General features: G+C 42.6%; 1 protein-coding gene across 1 annotated transcript in view; it reads left to right on the forward strand.

Annotated features, from left to right (window-relative positions):
• The window catches only part of ITPRID1 (ITPR interacting domain containing 1), an 82,914-nt gene extending 64,468 nt beyond the window's left edge, over positions 1 to 18,446 (forward strand). Inside the window, exons 9-13 of the mRNA XM_063101261.1 lie at positions 7,705 to 7,787; positions 8,164 to 9,486; positions 16,544 to 16,671; positions 17,444 to 17,555; positions 18,141 to 18,446. Of these exons, the coding sequence (XP_062957331.1) occupies positions 7,705 to 7,787; positions 8,164 to 9,486; positions 16,544 to 16,671; positions 17,444 to 17,555; positions 18,141 to 18,446 (1,952 nt within the window). The remainder of the gene's footprint in view (positions 1 to 7,704; positions 7,788 to 8,163; positions 9,487 to 16,543; positions 16,672 to 17,443; positions 17,556 to 18,140) is intronic.
• The last annotated feature ends 349 nt before the right edge of the window (positions 18,447 to 18,795 follow it).

Raw genomic sequence — 18,795 nt, forward strand, 5'->3', positions numbered from 1 at the left:
TTTTTTTGATGATGAACAAAGTTGATTCTGACTAAAGAACAAACACAAAGGAGAAACTGCTAAACCTGGAGAAATAAACAAAAAAAGAAAATTTATAAAGGAAGAATTCCCAGGCTGGAGGAGCTTGAAACAAAATTGTCAGCAGGGAACTAATGGAAGTTATTGAAATGTTATGAAGAAATCTTTACAGGACAGAAACTGCTCTGCCCAAGACTCCTGACGTAGAAGGAATTATCGCCTTGCCTCAGGAATATTTTCCATAGACACTAATATTCTCAGCCTTTTCAGAGACAAAGATAAATCTAAGCTCTGTGCGAGCAGGTACCCTTGTTGACACTGTCCTTGGAACACCTAGAACAGTGCAGGACCCTACAGGGCCCCAGGGAGCATTTGTCAAAGAAGAAGTTTCCCAGCAGAGCATCAGCAGGCTCTGTCTCCGTGGCCTATTCTCTTCAGAATATTAACAGTGACTTGGCCCACAGCAAGAGTGTTTTTCAAAGCCATAGATAACACAAACAGATTTCAGAATAAAGATCAAAATTACCCTTGATGGGATGGAACCATGGTCTCAAATGGATCAAATTTCACAAGAATACAAACGAAATTATTTAGGTTTCAAAACATTTTTTTTTTTTTTACTTCAAAACAGAGACTGATGTCAGTATAACACAACCCTGGGAACACAACTTCTGACTAAACTAACACTACCTCAGGTATATCTAGAAGTAGGAACCGAGCAGTGCTCCTCTGCTCCATGCTGGTCAGACCATACCTCACTGCTGAGTCTAGTTCTGGGTGCCAGGCTTTACAGCAAACGTTATTAAGTAAGAGCTCATTCAAAAGTGCCAGGTGCAAATGACTAAAAACCCTACCTGTCAGGGCTGGTGTAAAGGATCTGGAAAGGAGAAAGGCCTGGAGAGTACAAGATAGCCATCTTCAGGAAAAGGGACTAGCCATGTTCCATATCACTCCAAGGCACAGAACTACAACCTACAAATGGGAACTGCTAAAGTAGATTTGAATCAGTATAAGGCAGCATTTTCTAAAAGGTGTGATAAGCTCTGACCACACAAGAGTAATTCCCTGTCACCAGAAGTAAGCACTAACTAACGGACCATCTATAAGGAATGTTCTGGAAGGGATTCCTACATTGGGTGGTAGGTGACATCATCTTGTCTTCTAGCCTGGAGACCTGGGGACTAACTGTGGACCACAGTGAGGTGTTCTTTGTTCTACAAAACATTTAAAATTAATTTTTTAAAATACCTTTGGGGGAACAACCACTCTTTAGTTCAAACCGTCCACACTGCCCCCTGTTGTCTTGAATCATACCTGCTTCATGTACTTATGCTACCTGCCCAGCTCCTAAAGGCATCTGTGTTTGCCTAATCTGTAATGTCCACTCCAGTTCTCAGATGACTCCCTTCTGTGACTAGACTTCACCACAGAACTGTCACAGAATTTTCTACCACTGCAGGATGAAAGAGATAGATACTTGGCAATGAAATAAGTAAAGTAGAATTGATTGATGAAAACGGTTAAACCCACACAGTCTAAGTTTGAAACATCTCTCTTGCTCTTCACAGCTTCAGCATACTTCATGTCCTATGTCCTTTTTCTTTTTCTCTTCCCCCCATTTACATTACAATTCCATAGACTTTTTTCCCCTCTGAGTCTCTATGAACTCAGACTATTTTAGATGTAAAACTTTGCATGTAGGATTCAAAAGCTTTTGTTACCAACCCAGCCTTTGCAGAGGTTACTTCCCAGGGACCTTGCTCCTCCACTCAGTGGTTGGTGTAATGCTGCCATCTGGTGATTGTTCCCACAAAGTGCCCGAGGCATCTGTCTCCTCCCAGGCAGAAATGTTCTCAAAGGAAAGTAGAATAGTCCTGCCCCAGGCAGGGTCCTCCCAATTGGGAGGGTAAAATCTAACTCCGTGAAGATAGCTGCGTGCTGAAAATGGTAATTTCTAATGAATATGAACATTAATCATGATAATCAATAATGATACTTAATAATACTATTAAAAGTGATTGAGTTACAGATAATATTAATAATGATGTTCTGCAGCAAAAAATAATATATATAAATATGTAATCTTTAACACGTGCATAAAGTCTTCATATCTGTGTTATTAGATCTTATCCTTATCACAGCCCCACATTCTTTTCCCCATAAGGACACAGACTCAGAGAGGGTAAGTGACATGCCCAAGATCACACAGCTCATAAGCAGGTAAGTCAGAATCTGACTCAGGAGATCTGGCTCCAAATTTTCTAGATGACGGTTAAAGAGCCTACCTGGATTTCAGCAGCATACATTGTAGAGAAGTGAGTCCCCTTGAGCTATGGGATAGGCAAGGTAGGGGAACCAGCAGTCTAAAGGGGCATGACAAAATGGTGCTGGGGTTGTTGGTGGTGAAGAGTTCCGTTTGTCTAAGTGGTTTGGAACAGAGCCAGTCAGTAATGAAAGGTTTGGATAATAAGATCCAGCTAGAGGGAAAGGATTGGTTGGGGCAAGGTGGGAAGTCAAGGCACCAATGTAGCGGATTTAGGAAGCGCCATGGCTTCTTGGGCATTTTAAGCACCTAGGGAAAATTCCACTGGGGATGAGGGGACTTCTCAAGTTCTTCCAGTCTTGGCCTAGCCAGCTTCAGGAACTGGGGGGGCTTGGCCTGGGCATAATGGCACCACTCCATTTCTCTTGCCAGATGCCATATTGCTTTCCCCATAGTCAAGACGTCCCTTGCATTACTTATTAGGTATGAGGGTATGGGAGTGAGAAACGACGCTCGTCTGTATCTGCATGTTTGTTGAATACTCCATCATAACCAGTCTGGCCTAGGTGACTTGTCATCCTTTGTCTCACTTGATTTCTACAGCCCTAAGGGAATATTTAGAATTTGGAAATCCAACATCTGTATATTTGTCGTCTAGTTGCTGAAAGGTGCGTCAGAAGGAGGAAAGATTTTTAGCCTCCTGAAGAAACTAAACTCTCTGTATATTGGCCCGTATTTTGCTTGGTGAATCTCTCAAAATGATTCAGATGCATGCACTTGACTTCTGAAAAAACACAAGATAAATAAGCCTCTGCTCTTGAGAGAACTATGCCCGATTCCACCATTTGATCTCACCTTCAAAGTGAAGTTTGCAAATTTGGTTGTTTCACAAATTCACTGAAATGTTTCAGATTTTTTTGTTTGTTATTTTATGCTTTACACAAGTATACTTAATAAAAGATAACAGTTATATCACAAACATACTTCTTTTAGAGTAAATTACTTTTTCTACCTTTTAGGAATCCTTTACGTTTGTGATTATTTTCATTTGGACCAGACTGATATGGACCAGCCAGCACATGGACAGATGATCTCTCACATATAATTTTGTTTTAGTGTTCTAATATATAATTTCATCTGAGTATTGTAAGAGGGGAAATAGCAACCATTGCATGTGATGCTTGTATTCCAGAATAGTAATTGCTTAGAGATTATATGGAAAATTGAGATAATAATGATGTACCAAGAGTCCTTTACAGTTTGTGATGCTAATCTTGCACCAAAACAAATAGAAAGAGCAAGAGGTTCTAAAGTCTGTCTTGTTCATCCTTCACCAAGGCTCAACTGCTCCTCCTGGTGAATATCTTTGGGTCCCCCAATGCTTATAGAGTAGGAGGTGGGGAGAGAGGAATGGAAGTCACCCCTGTCACCCTGTTGTGCTCTCTCCTATCTGCATACTCTGCCTACTGTGGAGGGGCTCTGGGGGGTGAGCAGAAACAGGCTGTGGTGGGTCCTAAAGCACATAGGGGAGCTTAGAACAGGGGGTTTGTGCGGAAAATTATTGAAAATGAGTGGCACACTCTACAGGGGCTCTAGCCAGAGGGCCCAGGGCCCTTGCATAGTATCGAAAAAAAAATCTGAAATTTCTGCATTGAGCTTTTGAAAGATTACTACCACAATCATCATTTATTTTGTACCCATAGCTCATAAAAGGAGGAAAACAGGTGATTTTTTTCCCTAACTTTAAAAGGATCTAAAGAGTGTTAACACTGGTTGAGTTAATTACAACAAGAGGAGTAAAGTCTTAAATATTACACAATATTACATTACTAGTGTAAATACTGCACAAATTAAATATTGCAGAGTAAGTTTCTTATAATAAATATATAAAAACTATACACCATTTGCCCTGACAAGTAGATAAATATTCATTATTCAGGTTAAAGACTCCATAAAAGTTACACATCATAGTTAAAGGAAAATCTTTCAGGCAGCACCTTCTGTACAAGCTACTCAATATTATAATAACAAGTGTTTATTTTGTAGACCCTTCTAGATCTTTGTTATAAACCCCTCACTGTGTTCTTACTATTTTTCTTTAAATAGTCAATTCTCTTTTTTAAAAATTTAGATAATAAAAAAAAACGTTAATGCTTACTCACGTTTCTTTTAGTGTCTGAAGATGTTACTCAGCTGTCTCTCGCTTGGATTATTTCCAGTGAGAAACTTGCTGCCGTCCTTACGTTTGCTAACTCTATATGTCATGCATCTGTCTTCTCTGGATGATTTTTATTATCTGTGCTGGACAATTTGATTTTGATGTACCTTCGTATAGTTTTCTTCATGTTTCCTGTGCTTGGGCTTTGTTGGACTTCTTGAAACAAACTTTTCTTTGAAATATTTCTTCAAATGTTCTCCCTCCTCTTTGGGGGGATTCCTATTACCTGTGCATTAGGCTACTTGTATTTGTCCCACAGCTCACCGATGCTCTTTTCATTTTTTAAGCTCTTTTTTTTTTTTTGTCTTTGTGTTTCATTTGCGATAGTTTCGGTGGCTATGCCTTTGCTTTCACTAATCTTCTCTTTTGTGATCTCCGATCTGCTGTTATTTCCACCTAGAATAAACTTTACCTGAGACATTGTAGTTTTCATCTCTAGAAGTTTAACTTGGGTCTTTTAAAAATATCTTTCATATATCCACTTAATATATTTTATCCTTCTTCTAGCTTCTTGAACATATGAAATATAATCATGTATTAGTCCATTTCTTTCTTTCTTTTTTTTTTTTTTAAAAGATGACCGGTAAGGGGATCTTAACCCTTGACTTGGTGTTGTGAGCACCACGCTCAGCCAGTGAGCGAATCGGCCATCCGTATATGGGATCCGAACCCGGGGCCTTGGTGTTATCAGCACCGTACTCTCCCGAGTGAGCCACGGGCCGGCCCAGTCCATTTCTGTTACTTATAACAAAATACCTGAAACTGGGTGATTTATAAAGAAAACAAAATGTATTGCTTACAGTTTCAAAGGGTAGGAAGTCCAAAGCCCAGGGAACACATCTGGTGAGGATCTTGGTGGTGACAACAGTGACCATTTCTCACATGGCAGAAATGGCAGAGCAGAGAGAGGATTTCCCACCCTCAAACAGTTAACAATTACAATCAAGTGGGGAGGGGGACATTCAACCCAAGGCAAGCCATAAGTATTTTAATATCCTTGTCTAATAATTCTAACATCTGTGTCAGTTCTAGGTTGGTTTCAATTTACTGATTTTTCTTCTCATTATGGTTCACATTTTACTGCTTTTTTTGCGTGGTTGATATCTCTTATTAGATGCCAAACAGTGTGAATTTTACTTTATGGTGCTAGTATTACTATATTCCTATAAATATTCTTGAGCTTAGGTCTGGTACAAAGTTGAGTTACTTGGAAACACTTTGATCCTTCCAGGTCTTGCTTTTAAGACTTGTTGGGTAGGACTAGAACAGTGTTCATTCTAGGGCTAATTATTCCCCACTGCTGAGTAAAGACCCTTCTGAGTACTCTACCCTCTAATGCCCTGTGAGTTACAAGTTTTTGCAGTGTGACTGGTAGGAGCATGCACTATTCCAGGCCCTTGGCTGAATGTTGAACACTGTTTCCTTTAACCCTTTTAGATGGGCTTTCCCCAGTCTTTGGTGTTTTCTCACATGCACGAGCTGATCAGAACTCAGCTGACTACTCAAGGGGAACTCTGTAGAGTTCTCTCGCTGTGCAGCTCTCTTCTCCCTCCTACTCTGCCTGCAAACTCAAGCTGGCTCAGCCTTTGCAGACTCTTAGCTCTGGTTCCTCAACTTAGGGAGTCTACCAGGCTCTGCCTGCATTCCTCCTTCCTGTGCCATGGCCTGTACGCTCTCTCAAGGCAGTAAGCTCCGTAATCATTGGGCTCACTTCATTTGTCCCGTCTCTCAGGGATTGCTGTCTTTAAGTGCCTCATGTCCATTGTCTTGAAAACAATTTTTGATACATATGTTGTCCAGTTTTTAGTTGCTTCAGGAGGGAGGAAAAATATAGTCTGTACAGGTTACCAGAAGAAGGAGTCTCATTTAGGCCTATGATTGGTAAATATTTTCCGTAGTTTATCCTTAATTATGTAGCAAGAAGCAACAGCTAGGTCAAAGACTGTTTTCTCAAAATTTTGCTCAGAGTTTCTCAGTCTCTCTAGGATTCAGCTATTAAAAACTTATGTCCTCTGATTTTTAGCTTTTAATTTTGTTTGAGTCTAAGTTAAAGAATACGGGAGGGATATATAATTTTTAATTCTACAAAGTTAAGCCTCTTTCTCTTTACTTTGACCTCAGGGTGAGGTCATTGGGATTTGGGCTGGGTTGACCACCTCTGGGATTGTGAGTCTACTTGCTGTCTTGGCTCAGACACGTGGGCAGTTTAGACTGGTAGGGCCATCTTGCGGGGAGATGGTGGTGCTGCTCTTGTCAGTGGAGCCGTCCTTCAAGGTTGGCTCTTGAACACCTAAGCAGCGGCTGGGAAATATTTTTCTCCTTTGAACTCTTCTTCAGCAATTAGTTGTTCAAGCAAAAGCAAATCCCCTGTTTCTCACTTACGTACCAGACACTCCAGCATTATACCCACCAAAAGTTACCTTTGTCCTTTCAACTCACTTCCCCAACCCACACCCAGTCTTTCCTCTCAGGACAAACACAGCTCCCCCTCTGCTCCTTGTACTCTAAGGAGGCTACATTTCAAACCCTCTCCTCCCCAAAGATTTCCTATTCTAGCCTACACGGTGGTGTAGCTAAAAGTATTTCTCATTAAAGTAGAGGGGAAAAACTTCTCGCAATTTACTCTTTAACAGGGTTACCCTCTGGTAGCCACCTATTTCCCACATCCCCCAATAATATAACATTTTATGTAAGAAGCTGCAGGTAGGTTTAGAATTTCAAGATGCTGGTATGTGCACGGTTGTGACCTGCCCATGCTTAACCTCGTTCTTTCTCTGCCCGTTCCAGCTCTCACGGTGGCAAGAGCAGCGGTCTACAAATGAGCGGGGACTATACAGATAGAGTCCAGCCGATGCTAGAAGGGGTGCTTATCCAAACCTTAGTAAAAAGAAAAAGAATACACACGCACACATAAATTTTGGTCTTTTATTGTTTTATTAGTGTGGTATTTAAGGCATATGCGTTTCCTTCTGGATTTCCTTCCCCTTAGTAAAGATTGATCTCATAACCATATTGTTTAGATTTAAAAGTTGCTAGTTTCTCTACCTGTGTTTCTTTTTCACTCCTTGGAACCCCCAGTCCATGCATACTGCACACAGTGGGTGTTACAGCGGCTCTACAGCATGCCAGGCACGCGGCGGGTCTGCCTGCGGTCCTGAGGCCGCATGTTTCCATTTTGCTAACCTCAAGGCATCTCTCTTGACAGGGGCCAGGATGGACAGAGCCAACAGCTGCCAGTCTGACAGCAGCGGGTTCCTGGAGGAGCCGCCGGAAGTGCTGCCTGCCCAGGTAGGAGGGTCCTGCAGGCCCCCACAGCTGCTCCACACGCCTCCGCCGGCCCCGCTGACACCACCTCACTTGGCCTGACTCAGAGGAGGGACGAGTATTAAGTGCTCGTCACAATCAGAAAGGTGGGAAGGACATGCCACATGCACCCAGGGGCAGGGGAGGATGGAGCCACAGTAGACAAAGTGCCAGTTTCCTTTGATTTTTCTAAACAAGGAAGCTGAGCTTCATGGAGAGGAGATCCTAGGTAACTAGAGAACTGATGTAAAACCTAAATTTGTAACTCCTAAGTCAATGGTAATTATAAGGAAAAAATCCTTAAACCTATTGCCTCCCCCACTTCCCAACCCATTTCCCTTGGTCCTCGTTTCTCCTGCAGGTGCCTTCGTTGCTGCGCAGCCAGAGTCCCACCGGGAATGGAGGGGGGAGGCCGAGGGATGGGAGCCAGCGCCTGGGGTCGTCCCATGGCAGTCTGCAGGCATCTGGTGAGACTGACTCCAGGAGCATGCCGAGCCTATCTTTTCCAAGACAAGACTGCAGCATCTTGGAAGAAAAGGCCTCAACCTCTGTGGTGGAGGAAGAGTCTCAGCCTGAGGCCACAGAGGGGCCACCACAGCTGTGGATCCCAGATAAGGTTCTTGCCAAAAGCAGCCCTGGAGGAGAACACCCAAGGAAAGGTGGCCATCTGCCACAGCTGCCGCCAGTGCCCCATGCTGCCTGTGAGGCCACTAGAGCGACAGTCACTTCCAAATATGACTGCCCTCTGGGGTGTATGCTGACCCACATCACGGAAGTGAAGGACAGGTTTCTGAGGCCCGGGGAAGCTGCAGGAGTGCTTGTGCAAAGCCACCACTGTGAGTCTCAAAAGTCACCTGGAAATGAGGATGCTCCAGACAAGTTCCTGCATGTGGACTCTGAGGCCCCACAGGGAGACGAAGGCAGCAAGCTCTGCCCTGATACCAACAACACCTTATTGACACAAGAGAGTCCACCACAGCCTGTCCCCAAACATGGCAAAGTCACATTCCATACAGTTGACCTCATTCCAACATCTGAAAAGTCCATTCCCCACCTCAGTAAACTGCCTGCGGACACTCCCCAGATGGAGCCAAGGGGTGGTGCTTTGAGTCAAATGCCACCCAGGGCAGAGGCTGAGATGGAAAACCTTCCTCCAGATGCTGACCCGGACCCTGGGAGCTCCAGGTCTATGCCAACCCGGATGTCCTCCAAGGTGGTGTCAGCTGCTCAGAGTGCTGTGGCCTTGGGGACTGATTCTAGAGGACCATCTTTAGAGTGCACTATGTGTGACTGTATTAGCACAGCAGCACCAAGAGTGGGGACAAAAGCAAGACAGTTCAATGATGTTTCCGTTCAGACTTATATAGGGGAGCCTAGGCCCTGGCATAGCTGTTCAGCCCTAGGAAACAAGGCCTTGACCCACAGACGCCAGCCCCTCACTAAATCTGTCTCTTTAGACACAGGCTTCCCTGGCGTCTACCCAGCAGGCGTCTGCCAGGCCGCACCTGCACGCTGCTGCATCTGCTGTCACCACCATCCCCACCGCCACGGGGAGAGGCGGAGCCCCAGCCCTGCACCCTCAGTCTGGAGGCGTTGCCTGTGCTTCTGTCCTGGTCATCCAGAAGCCCAGTTCATGATGACTCTGAAGGTCCTTCAGGACACTACAGCAAGGGAACGATGTTGCGTAAGTGTCTACGTCTGCAAAGACGGGAAGGCAGATGAACCAACCACAACTCCTCAGGAATAATGCTCAGCCTTCCTTTCGCATGTGAGACCTCCGGGCGTGTCTTTCTATTTTAAATCATGAGTAACATCTGCAGAGTGCTTCATCATTTCTGATACAGTATCACAAATTTCCTATTTGGTGCTTCCAATCAATCACCTTTTGAAGTAAGGAAGGCAAATTTCATTATTAGTCCCCATTTTACAGAAGAGAAAGCTAAGGCATAGAACAGTAAATATGTCTAAGGTTATAAACATCAGTGCATCTGAACCACATCTCCAGTTCAGTCTAGTTGAGAAGTTCTTTGTCTTAAATTCACTTAATAATTTTGCACAAGCCATTTAATCTCTCTGGGTTTGTTTTTTAAAATAGGGAGACCATTCATGCCACTGACATAGGATTGCTTTAGGATTAAATAGGAGAAACCTTGTACAGCACTCAGACACGCAGACACTCAGCTCAGTGTGTGCACATAGAAAGCTCTCGATAATGTTAATTGCGTGGGTGCCACTCTTATTATCAATTTCAGCTACACTTTATTATTGTGCAGGTCTTGAATCTAGAGCTTCTCATGCTAAATACAGGGACTTTGGGTCTACCTTTGACTAAGCTTGTCTAGAAGTAGACTTCGGGTTACTGAAGACTGAATGACCCCAACCTTCTTCAGCTTTTGATTAATCAACAAATTAACAAATATTTAATGAGCCCCCACCTCAGCAGTTCTCAACGTGAGGAAGATCTAGGCCTTCAAGCTGGTCATTGATTGAAAAATTATGATTATCCCACATGAAACTATATGTGCAGAGAGTTAAAAAATGGAAGCGGGCACAGATAACGTAGGATTGCAGCTATTCAAAGGGGAGAGAAGAGGAATGATGCTTTACTGGGCACCTACAGTTTACTGCCTGCTGAGTTGCCTTTCCATTCTTTTGATTCCACAAATATTTACTGAGTGCCTATGCTAATTGCATTACATTAGGTCATTTAAACTTTCAGTTCACCCATACCGTAAATACTTATTGGGTCCCTAATATGTGCCAGGTCCTCTCTCTTTTATAGATGAGGAAACTAAAACTGGGAGAGTTTAAATAGTTTTCCCAGTGCCTCCCAATTACTAACTGGTAAGTCCAAATTCACATTCAAATTTGGGTGGCACCAAATTCTTGGACAATACACTCCAGGCAAAGATGTGTCCAACTTTAGAATATCTAAATCTATGTAAGTGTAATATCAACATTAGAAAGTGATTATTTGAAAGATAAAGCAAATTTCTGCATGATCCTTCAACATACAGGAGTCTACATGAATGTAATATAAACAAAGTGATTACATGAAAGATAAAAAAAAATTTACCACATCATTTTTTCAATTTGCAATACTCCCAAGGCATTTGGAATATTTTAAGATGAGTCATTAATGAAGGTGGTAAGAGAAGGCTTTATTTAGGCATTGCAATCAATTCTATCCAAAAGATCCGTGGAAGAAAAGAACAAAAGCTGATGTATAGCTGGGGTCCTTCTTGAATATTGAAAGACCCAGGTTCAAATCCTGAAGAATAGTAGGATCATCACCGTCATCATCATCATTTATTGAAGGATTTTAAATTCTTTAAGGCAGTGGTTTTCAACTGGGGATAATTTCCCATGCCCTCTCTTGGCGACATTTGGTAATGTTTGGAGACATTCTTTCTTGTCACACAGGGAGGGAGGTTGTTGCTACTGGCAACAAGTGGGTAGAGACCACCCACTAAACATCTTGCAATATACAGGACAGCCACCAACAAAGAATTATTTGGCTCAAATTGTCAATAGTGTCAAGGCTGAAAAACTCAGCTCTAAGGAAAAAAATATTTACTTGTCTACATAGTTTGTATAGGAAAATGTTAGGGATGAAAGATAGCTGGAGAAAGTGACATTTTGAGAGGCTGTACAAGAAAAAAATACTAAAACCTACAATTAGATACTCCGTTTCCATGATGAAAACCAAATTTTGGCCAAACATACACATATCCTTAAAAAAAGATTATTTTTCTAATTTACATTTAAGATAAGCTTTACAAAGATATATAAATTAAAACATACATAGTTTTATATTTTGTTAAAAATAATAAAAGTGTACAAATCAAAATTATTAAAAACTCCAGAAGAAATGGTTGCACAGACATATCCAATGTCATTTTTTAGTGTAAATGCTTCAGATACTTATTGCATAATAAGATACTACCTACTTTCTGTTCATATCACCACTCTTAAAAACAATATAAATCATGTATTCATTGTGTTAAGAAGAGAATTAACAAACATGTACCTACAGACTAACAAGCTAGGAATCTATTGCACTGAATTGTCCTTGGGAAGCACTGTCAATTTATCACTTAATATTGCAATCAAGTTTCTATGACAACAGCTGTATATTGATACTCCATTAAGACTATCATTTATTTGGTAATATGACCACACATGAAAAAAGAAAAAAGGGTAAGATGGCTTCCCATGGCCCAAACTGGAAACATGTCCTACCTAATGAGGTTATCTAACGTGGTTGGGGTACCTATGGCAATCAATGTAGACAAAGGAGCACCAGCGTCGGGAGCAGGGTCTACAGGTGCCAAGAGAAGTTCTAGTCCATTAGGCAAACCACGGCATCCAAAGAACATGCTGATCCATTAGTATAGGCCAGTAGGGCCGTTACTATGAAAGATGTGGGGGTGTATATGGTATTGGGGTGTCCTTACGAATTCGCAGGAGCATGGTTCTGGGGATTAAAAGAACAATGGGCATCCAGCACCTGGGGGCATGTTAGCAGGTTGAAGGATTGCAGCTTCTGGGAGGAAGGTAGACTGGACAGTGCAAGAGATGGCCCTAGGGAAACTCAGGTACAGTAGCCCAGAGCCAGGTACAAGGTAAGGACGTGGTTTAGAATAGGGACAGAAGATTAAAAATGGGTCGGCTCCTGGGGTGACCCAGAGTGTAGACCAGAGCACTTTGCATTCCTTCTGTCTCATGCCCAGAGATGGTCTTGGGCCTGGGTAGCCCTGGCTATGCGGAGAGATTTGGCAGCTGCAAATAAATATCCTTTCTAATGTGACACTAACCTATCAGCACTTCGGCAGAAAATACAGAGGTTTGTGGTCCATGGTGCACTATGGCCATGCTCAGACTTGTGTGTATGCTTTAACAGGGTGAGTGTGAAGGAGTGTGAGTGCCACCAGCCCAGGGATCCTAATACCTTGTCTCATATTGCCTCAGCCTTTTCTCCTCTTAGAATTTGCAGTACACACAAAAACAGGTACTTTTATATCAAATTGACTTGGCATTTTACAGCTGCTGAACTGGATACTATGCAGGGTTTTATGAGGTGACAGTGCATCTGTCTCTATTTATATTCAAGGAACCAGAAACATACACTCAAAGGAAACAATCAAAACATACACACATAAACATGTGCATGTTTGCACTTGTATGCTGGCATACACACAAGTGTGCACATGCATGCGGGAAAGCAAGTGGAAATAAGGGATTGCGTTCCTCCATGACAGGAGGCTTCTTAAAGAAACTTAAGGACAAAGAGAAAATGCAGCAGCATCTACTCTCAGTGATCCTGGGTTTGTAAGACCTGAAAAATATTCTGGAGTAAAATGACTTTAAGTTAGATGCTAGGTACTAGCTAGGCTTAGAAAAATTATTTATGCCAAGTGAAGATTATAGGCAGAGACAGATACCATCTCTTATGTGACACAGGAGTTCCAAGCAATTAGTTCCAAGCTCTTAGTTGAAGCTAATAGCTATTTTAGGTAAAAACTTGAAAACTCTGTAAAACATCCCCACCTCACTGCCCTTATGTAAGTGGTATGTAATACTGCAGAGAAACACATGACTAATATGTAAATACCATTTTTGTGGTCTTGTGGGTTATCTAAGATAATTTTTTTTGTATAATTAAATTCTTATATATAAGTAAATTCTTCAGAATAATTTGTTAATTTAGAAAAGTGTTAATCCAAAAAAAAAAAAAAAAATTCCAGAAAAGGAAATGAGATGTATCAGAAATAAGATTTCTGAATATTAGAAAATTCTTCCCTAATGTTTAAGATTTAGGTTTAAAGACTCAAGCGTACAAATTTTAAGAAGTGTGAATATGAGCCAATTCAAAAGTGAAAGTTTATGGGTTTGGTGGTATTGCTTTTACTGTTAAAGCTTGTTTTGATGGATTGGGTCAGTGGAGCAGATCTTGCATTGTTTTTATAACCCAGCCTTTATATTTTAAAAAAAAGAAAGAGTTCAAAACATTCTTCCTTCCTTTTTTTTTTTTTGTCCCTTACTCAAAGTTTCCTTTATTCTGAAACTATGTCTGTACCTGTTCTAGGGTTAAAATATATTTTTTAGTGTTTCCAAATGGCCAGAAGATGGCAGCGTTTCAGAATCTTCCAGATCACTCCCTTCTCAGAGAGCAGACACTCCATTGGCTATTCCCAAATCCAAGTCCCCACCCCACATATACCTTTCAGTTACAAAGGGTTACCCCAGATATACAGTGAGCACAGAATTCAACTTTTGTGATATTCAGACTACTTGAGCACCACACTCCCATGTTCTGGCATCACTGTCCCTAGAACTTTAAAGTGAATTTGAACCAGTTAGTCAGTCTTAATTACCTTATAGGAGTCTACTAGAACCACTCCAACAATTCACTCCTAAGGGACAAATAACTTCTCCACGTGTCCAGCTACTCTGTGGTCCCTGCTGTGACTCAGATCTTGGAAGAAAAGAAATGAACCAATAGATTTGGTTTGAAACCTGACTGCTGTCTTTTGACTACAGACAAGTTAATTAGCCATTCAGTGTTAGAACACATAAAAAATGCCCTTCGTGGTCTCCAAGATCTCTTATGGTCTCACCAGCCATAATCTAGTTATCTTTCAAGCACTCCTGCCAACATCAACAATGCTTCAAAGACTCCTCTAACTTGTTCCGATTCGCTATCACTGATGCAAAAGTAATAGTACACTTTCTATGCAGAAAAAATGTTACTCAATATAAAAATTAGAGGATAGAATCAAAATTGAGCTCTTAAAGCAAAATGATGGGGAGTTTTCAATATGAAAATATTACTCTTAGGAAAGTATTTTCATTTTTATAATTCTGATAAAGATAGCCATCAGGCTGCCAGGATCTTGGCTATGTGGTTGTGAGGAGAAGGGTAAGATATTTGGGACTTCCTAAAAACAGGGCTGGAGGAATTTAGCTAGCTGTAAGTTTGGTCTTCATGGAAGGAGGAAGAAGAGAATTTTATCAGGGGCCTGCCCGTGAAGTCAGTTTCCTTCTTCACAGAAGCCTCTCACTGGGCTCCCTGCTTCCATTTGCAAGGGATGCTGGGAAATGCAGTTTTTTAGCTAGACACATTGCTGCTCCAAAGGTATTAGAGTTCTGTTAACAAAAATAAGGGGGAGAAAGATAGTGAGTAGGCAAGCAGCAGCCTCTGCCATGCAGATCTGGGAGGAGGTCCAACCTGTGAGCCTGCGGAAGATAGCTTTAGGTCCAGCGAGCATTAACGTCACTCAAAGTCAGATAGGTCATGATCCTGGGCTTCTGGGTAATGGGTCTATTCAAAGCACGATACACCCTAGGCTGCAGAACAAGGGGGATAGCTGGCAAGAACTCAGCAAATCATCAGAGTGCCTGGCAAATGGATGGGCTTGGGGATGTCAAAGATAAACAGTGGTCATTATTTAAAAGAGGAAAATATTTTATTCAGTAGCTACTGACAGTAGGGGAAAGAGCTCAGCTCAATTACAACCTGCACAGAGGTGATTTGGGCATGCTAAAGAGAGAATGAGGGACGGGGAGGGGAGGAGCCCAGTCGAGTCAGGACTGTGAAAAATTACAGAGGGTTTGTCAGTGTAAAGGTCATTTATTGAAGTTAGGATTCTACCCTCCCATAGAGACTGGAAGACAGAGTCCGTAGCCTTCCAGATGATTACATGTCAAAGGAATGGCTATCAGGTCCTGGAGAGAGACGCTTCTGAGTTGTAAGAGGTACATATTCACAATTGTAAGCCCCTTTTAGTAAATGCCCTAGGAAAGGGAGGTCAGAGGCTTTATCATCAGGTGTTGGCTGGAGCAAACAATACCTTTTCGGGGCAGTGGTGAGCTTTCGCAGGCAGGCATTTTTATTGGTCGGTGGGGAGGGGTGGTATCCTAAGGGACACAACCTTGTGCTGTTAGGAGCCATGCTAGAGTCTGGTCAAGTCTTTTAGTGCAGAGGTTTGGACAGAGTGGTTTTATGAGGAGAGTTTTGCAGTTCTCAGGGGCTGAAAGGATAAATTTAAATTAGGAAACCAGGGCAAACGCACAGTCCTAGAGAGAAAGTAAGATTTAGAGGGTGACTTTCATCAGAGCAACGGGGAGCGGGATTAAGAGGGTAGACAGAGTTCAGTTCTAGATTCCAACTGCTGGAGAGGATGGGATGTCTAACCACTGCCTGACTTAGTCTGGATGAGCTTGTTAGCTGGGTGGAGCTGATCCTGCAGATTCAAACTCCAGGGACTGTGGCTAAGCAGGCCTAGGACTAATAAAAAATATTCTAAGTAGATTTTCTTTAATCAAACACACACCATCTGAACAGACGGTATTCAGTGTTACTGATACTCAGAGTGAGACAGTACTCTGCACCAAAGTTAAAGATTAAACAAGACTCAACTCTTCTAAGCACGAACTCTCACTCTGGCTGTCCTCCTCCCCTCTTCTGTCTGCATCCATGCATCCTACATCACCTAGTCCTCCGACTGCCTTCCAGTCTCCAGGATATAACAATCGCGGCCTCCTCTTCCAGCAGAGTACTGCCTCCCGTTGCTGTGAGAACCCTAAGGCTGGGCTCTCCCTAGTCTCCTCTTTGTACATTAGCAGTAAGGCTTTTTTGCAAACATGTGAGCCCAAACAGGAAGGCAGGTTCAGCCACGGTGAGATCTTGCAGTGAATCAAAAAGGACTTCCTTCTCAGGTCTTTCTTGTCATTCACAGTGCACAGTTGAGGAGATGGAAGCCATGAGGAGGGTATGCCAGAGTTTCCGGGAGCATTTAGAGGAAATTGAACAGCACCTGATGGGACAGCAGGCACTCTTTTCCAGGGACATGTCAGAGGAAGAAAGGTAATTATCTAAGGGAGCCATAAAAGTAAGTACCAGCCCATACACCTGGAACAAGGAGAGGTAATCAGGGCAGGACAGATGAGCACCCCGGCGCAGGGCTAATGAGAAGTCGGCCAGCTTTTCCTGTGCTTTCATGGTCTTGTTCTTGCTTTCTCAGTGGGAGTCTCAGAGAGCCATTTGCAAGGTAGGAACACTTACTCCTTAAGGCCAGGGTTATTGCCAAGGTCAGAGAAAGGGCAGTCAGCAGGAGGGGGTGGTGGCAGCAGGATGTCTTTCATCAACCTGAAGTGAGTGGGCTCATGAGAGTGCAAACACTGGGGGTGATCGGAATTTTTAAACTCTGCATCATTTTCCCATAGATTAAAAATATACCCCAAGAGTGGATTAGTCATTCATTGCTTGTGGCAAGGGAATGGAACTAGGATTTAACTGTAAAGGGGCTCGAGGGTTCTTACCAGGGAGATGGAAGTGTTCTAAAACTGGATGATAGTGATGGTTACACAAGTCAGGAAATGTATGAAAAATCACTGAATCGTACTCTTAAAACAGGTGAACTTTATGATATGTAAATTATACCGCAGTAGAATTGTTTTTAAAAAAGAAGACAACCTTCTTTCGTAATATATCTAAGTCTGCAACTGATAGAAACAAAGAAGGTGATATTCTCTTTTAAGAAATTTCAAAAGCAGAACCTACATTATGAGAAGGACACTGGAAGACTGCACCTAGGAGTGATTGTTAAATTTGGTTGTTTTCTATTATTTTCCTGCAGGAAGGAGGCTGAGCAACTGCAAACTTTACGTGAGGCCCTGAGGCTGCAGGTGGCAGAGCTGGAGTTGCTGTTAGGAGACCAGGCTCGGCAAATCAGAGAAGGGCTTCTACAGGTACTAGGAGGTGATGGGGTGTGGAGTTTGTATCCAGCCTACCATAGGTGCTAGGAGGGCTGCATTAAATGAGAAATCTGATGGCGGAGTCATTTTAGGTTCTAGGCTTAAGTGCCAACACCTTTTTTTCTTTTCTTTTCTTTTTTTTTTTTTGCAGCTGGCCAGTAAGGGGATCCGAATTCTTGACCTTGGTGTTACCAGCACCACTCTCTCCCAAGTGAGCTAACTAGCCAGCCCTTCACTTTAAGTATAAAGAGAAACACCTTGGTTCACTCAAGGCCATGCAGCTAGCTGATGGTGATTCAGAATTAGAATTCAGTTCCCCTAACTGCCATGCCAGTCTTTCCCCCTGCCTCATAAGTAAGAGTAGAACTGTTAGACCATTTTCCAAATGAGAGCAAGAATCAGAGGCCGGTGAAGCTTATCTTTTGAGCCAGTATGGGTTAAGTCACCACCAGAATCTGCTGCTAGCTCAAAGAGCTGATTCTAGAAAATTTTCCATCCCGTAAATGCCTTTCTCACGAGTGTTAGCTTTTGGTGCAAGTAGGACGTGCTGTCCACTCTTTTTGTTTGTTTTGCTTTTAGCAGCTAGAGCATCTCACAGGGGAGCCACCTGAACACTATACAAATCTGCATCAAGGTAACTGGACAGAAGAACAAAAAGGCCAGACTTCATGTGCTAAAAGCCGCCCAGCCATGGCCTCTGGGGCTGCCTTTCCTCCCATCGATGGCCAGCAGGTACCCTGTGCAGGTGGGCCCCCGTTGGCTGCCTCTGCTTCACCCACCTTGAACAGCACCAGGATATCTCCTCCATCACCAGCTGGGGCAGAGTCATGTCCAGCCCCTTCATCAAATTGTCCTGTTGGAGAAAAGGATACAAATGTCTTCTAGATCAGAGTGGGTTTGGTGACCTTTATGCAAATTGTGAGAGAAAGACCACCTGTAGCAAGAAACCTAAATTTTCCCCAAGGAGGAGATCCACCAACCCTTCATCAGCTTTTTTTTTTTTTTCTTTTTCCTATATTTCAACCTATGATTAAATCCAGGAGGAACACAATCATTTAACACTCATTCAATATAGAATATTTGAGCACCTCGTGTGTGCCTGGCTCAGAGCATACGATGGTAACCAAATGGCATTCAATCTCTGCCCTGCTATAACTTACAGTTGGGGGGGGGTTGGGAGATAGAATATAAACATATGCATTTATAATTAAAAACAGTGAAAGTGCTTCGAAGG

Source organism: Cynocephalus volans, chromosome 6 (genome assembly GCF_027409185.1).
Source record: "Cynocephalus volans isolate mCynVol1 chromosome 6, mCynVol1.pri, whole genome shotgun sequence".
NCBI lineage: Eukaryota > Metazoa > Chordata > Mammalia > Dermoptera > Cynocephalidae > Cynocephalus > Cynocephalus volans.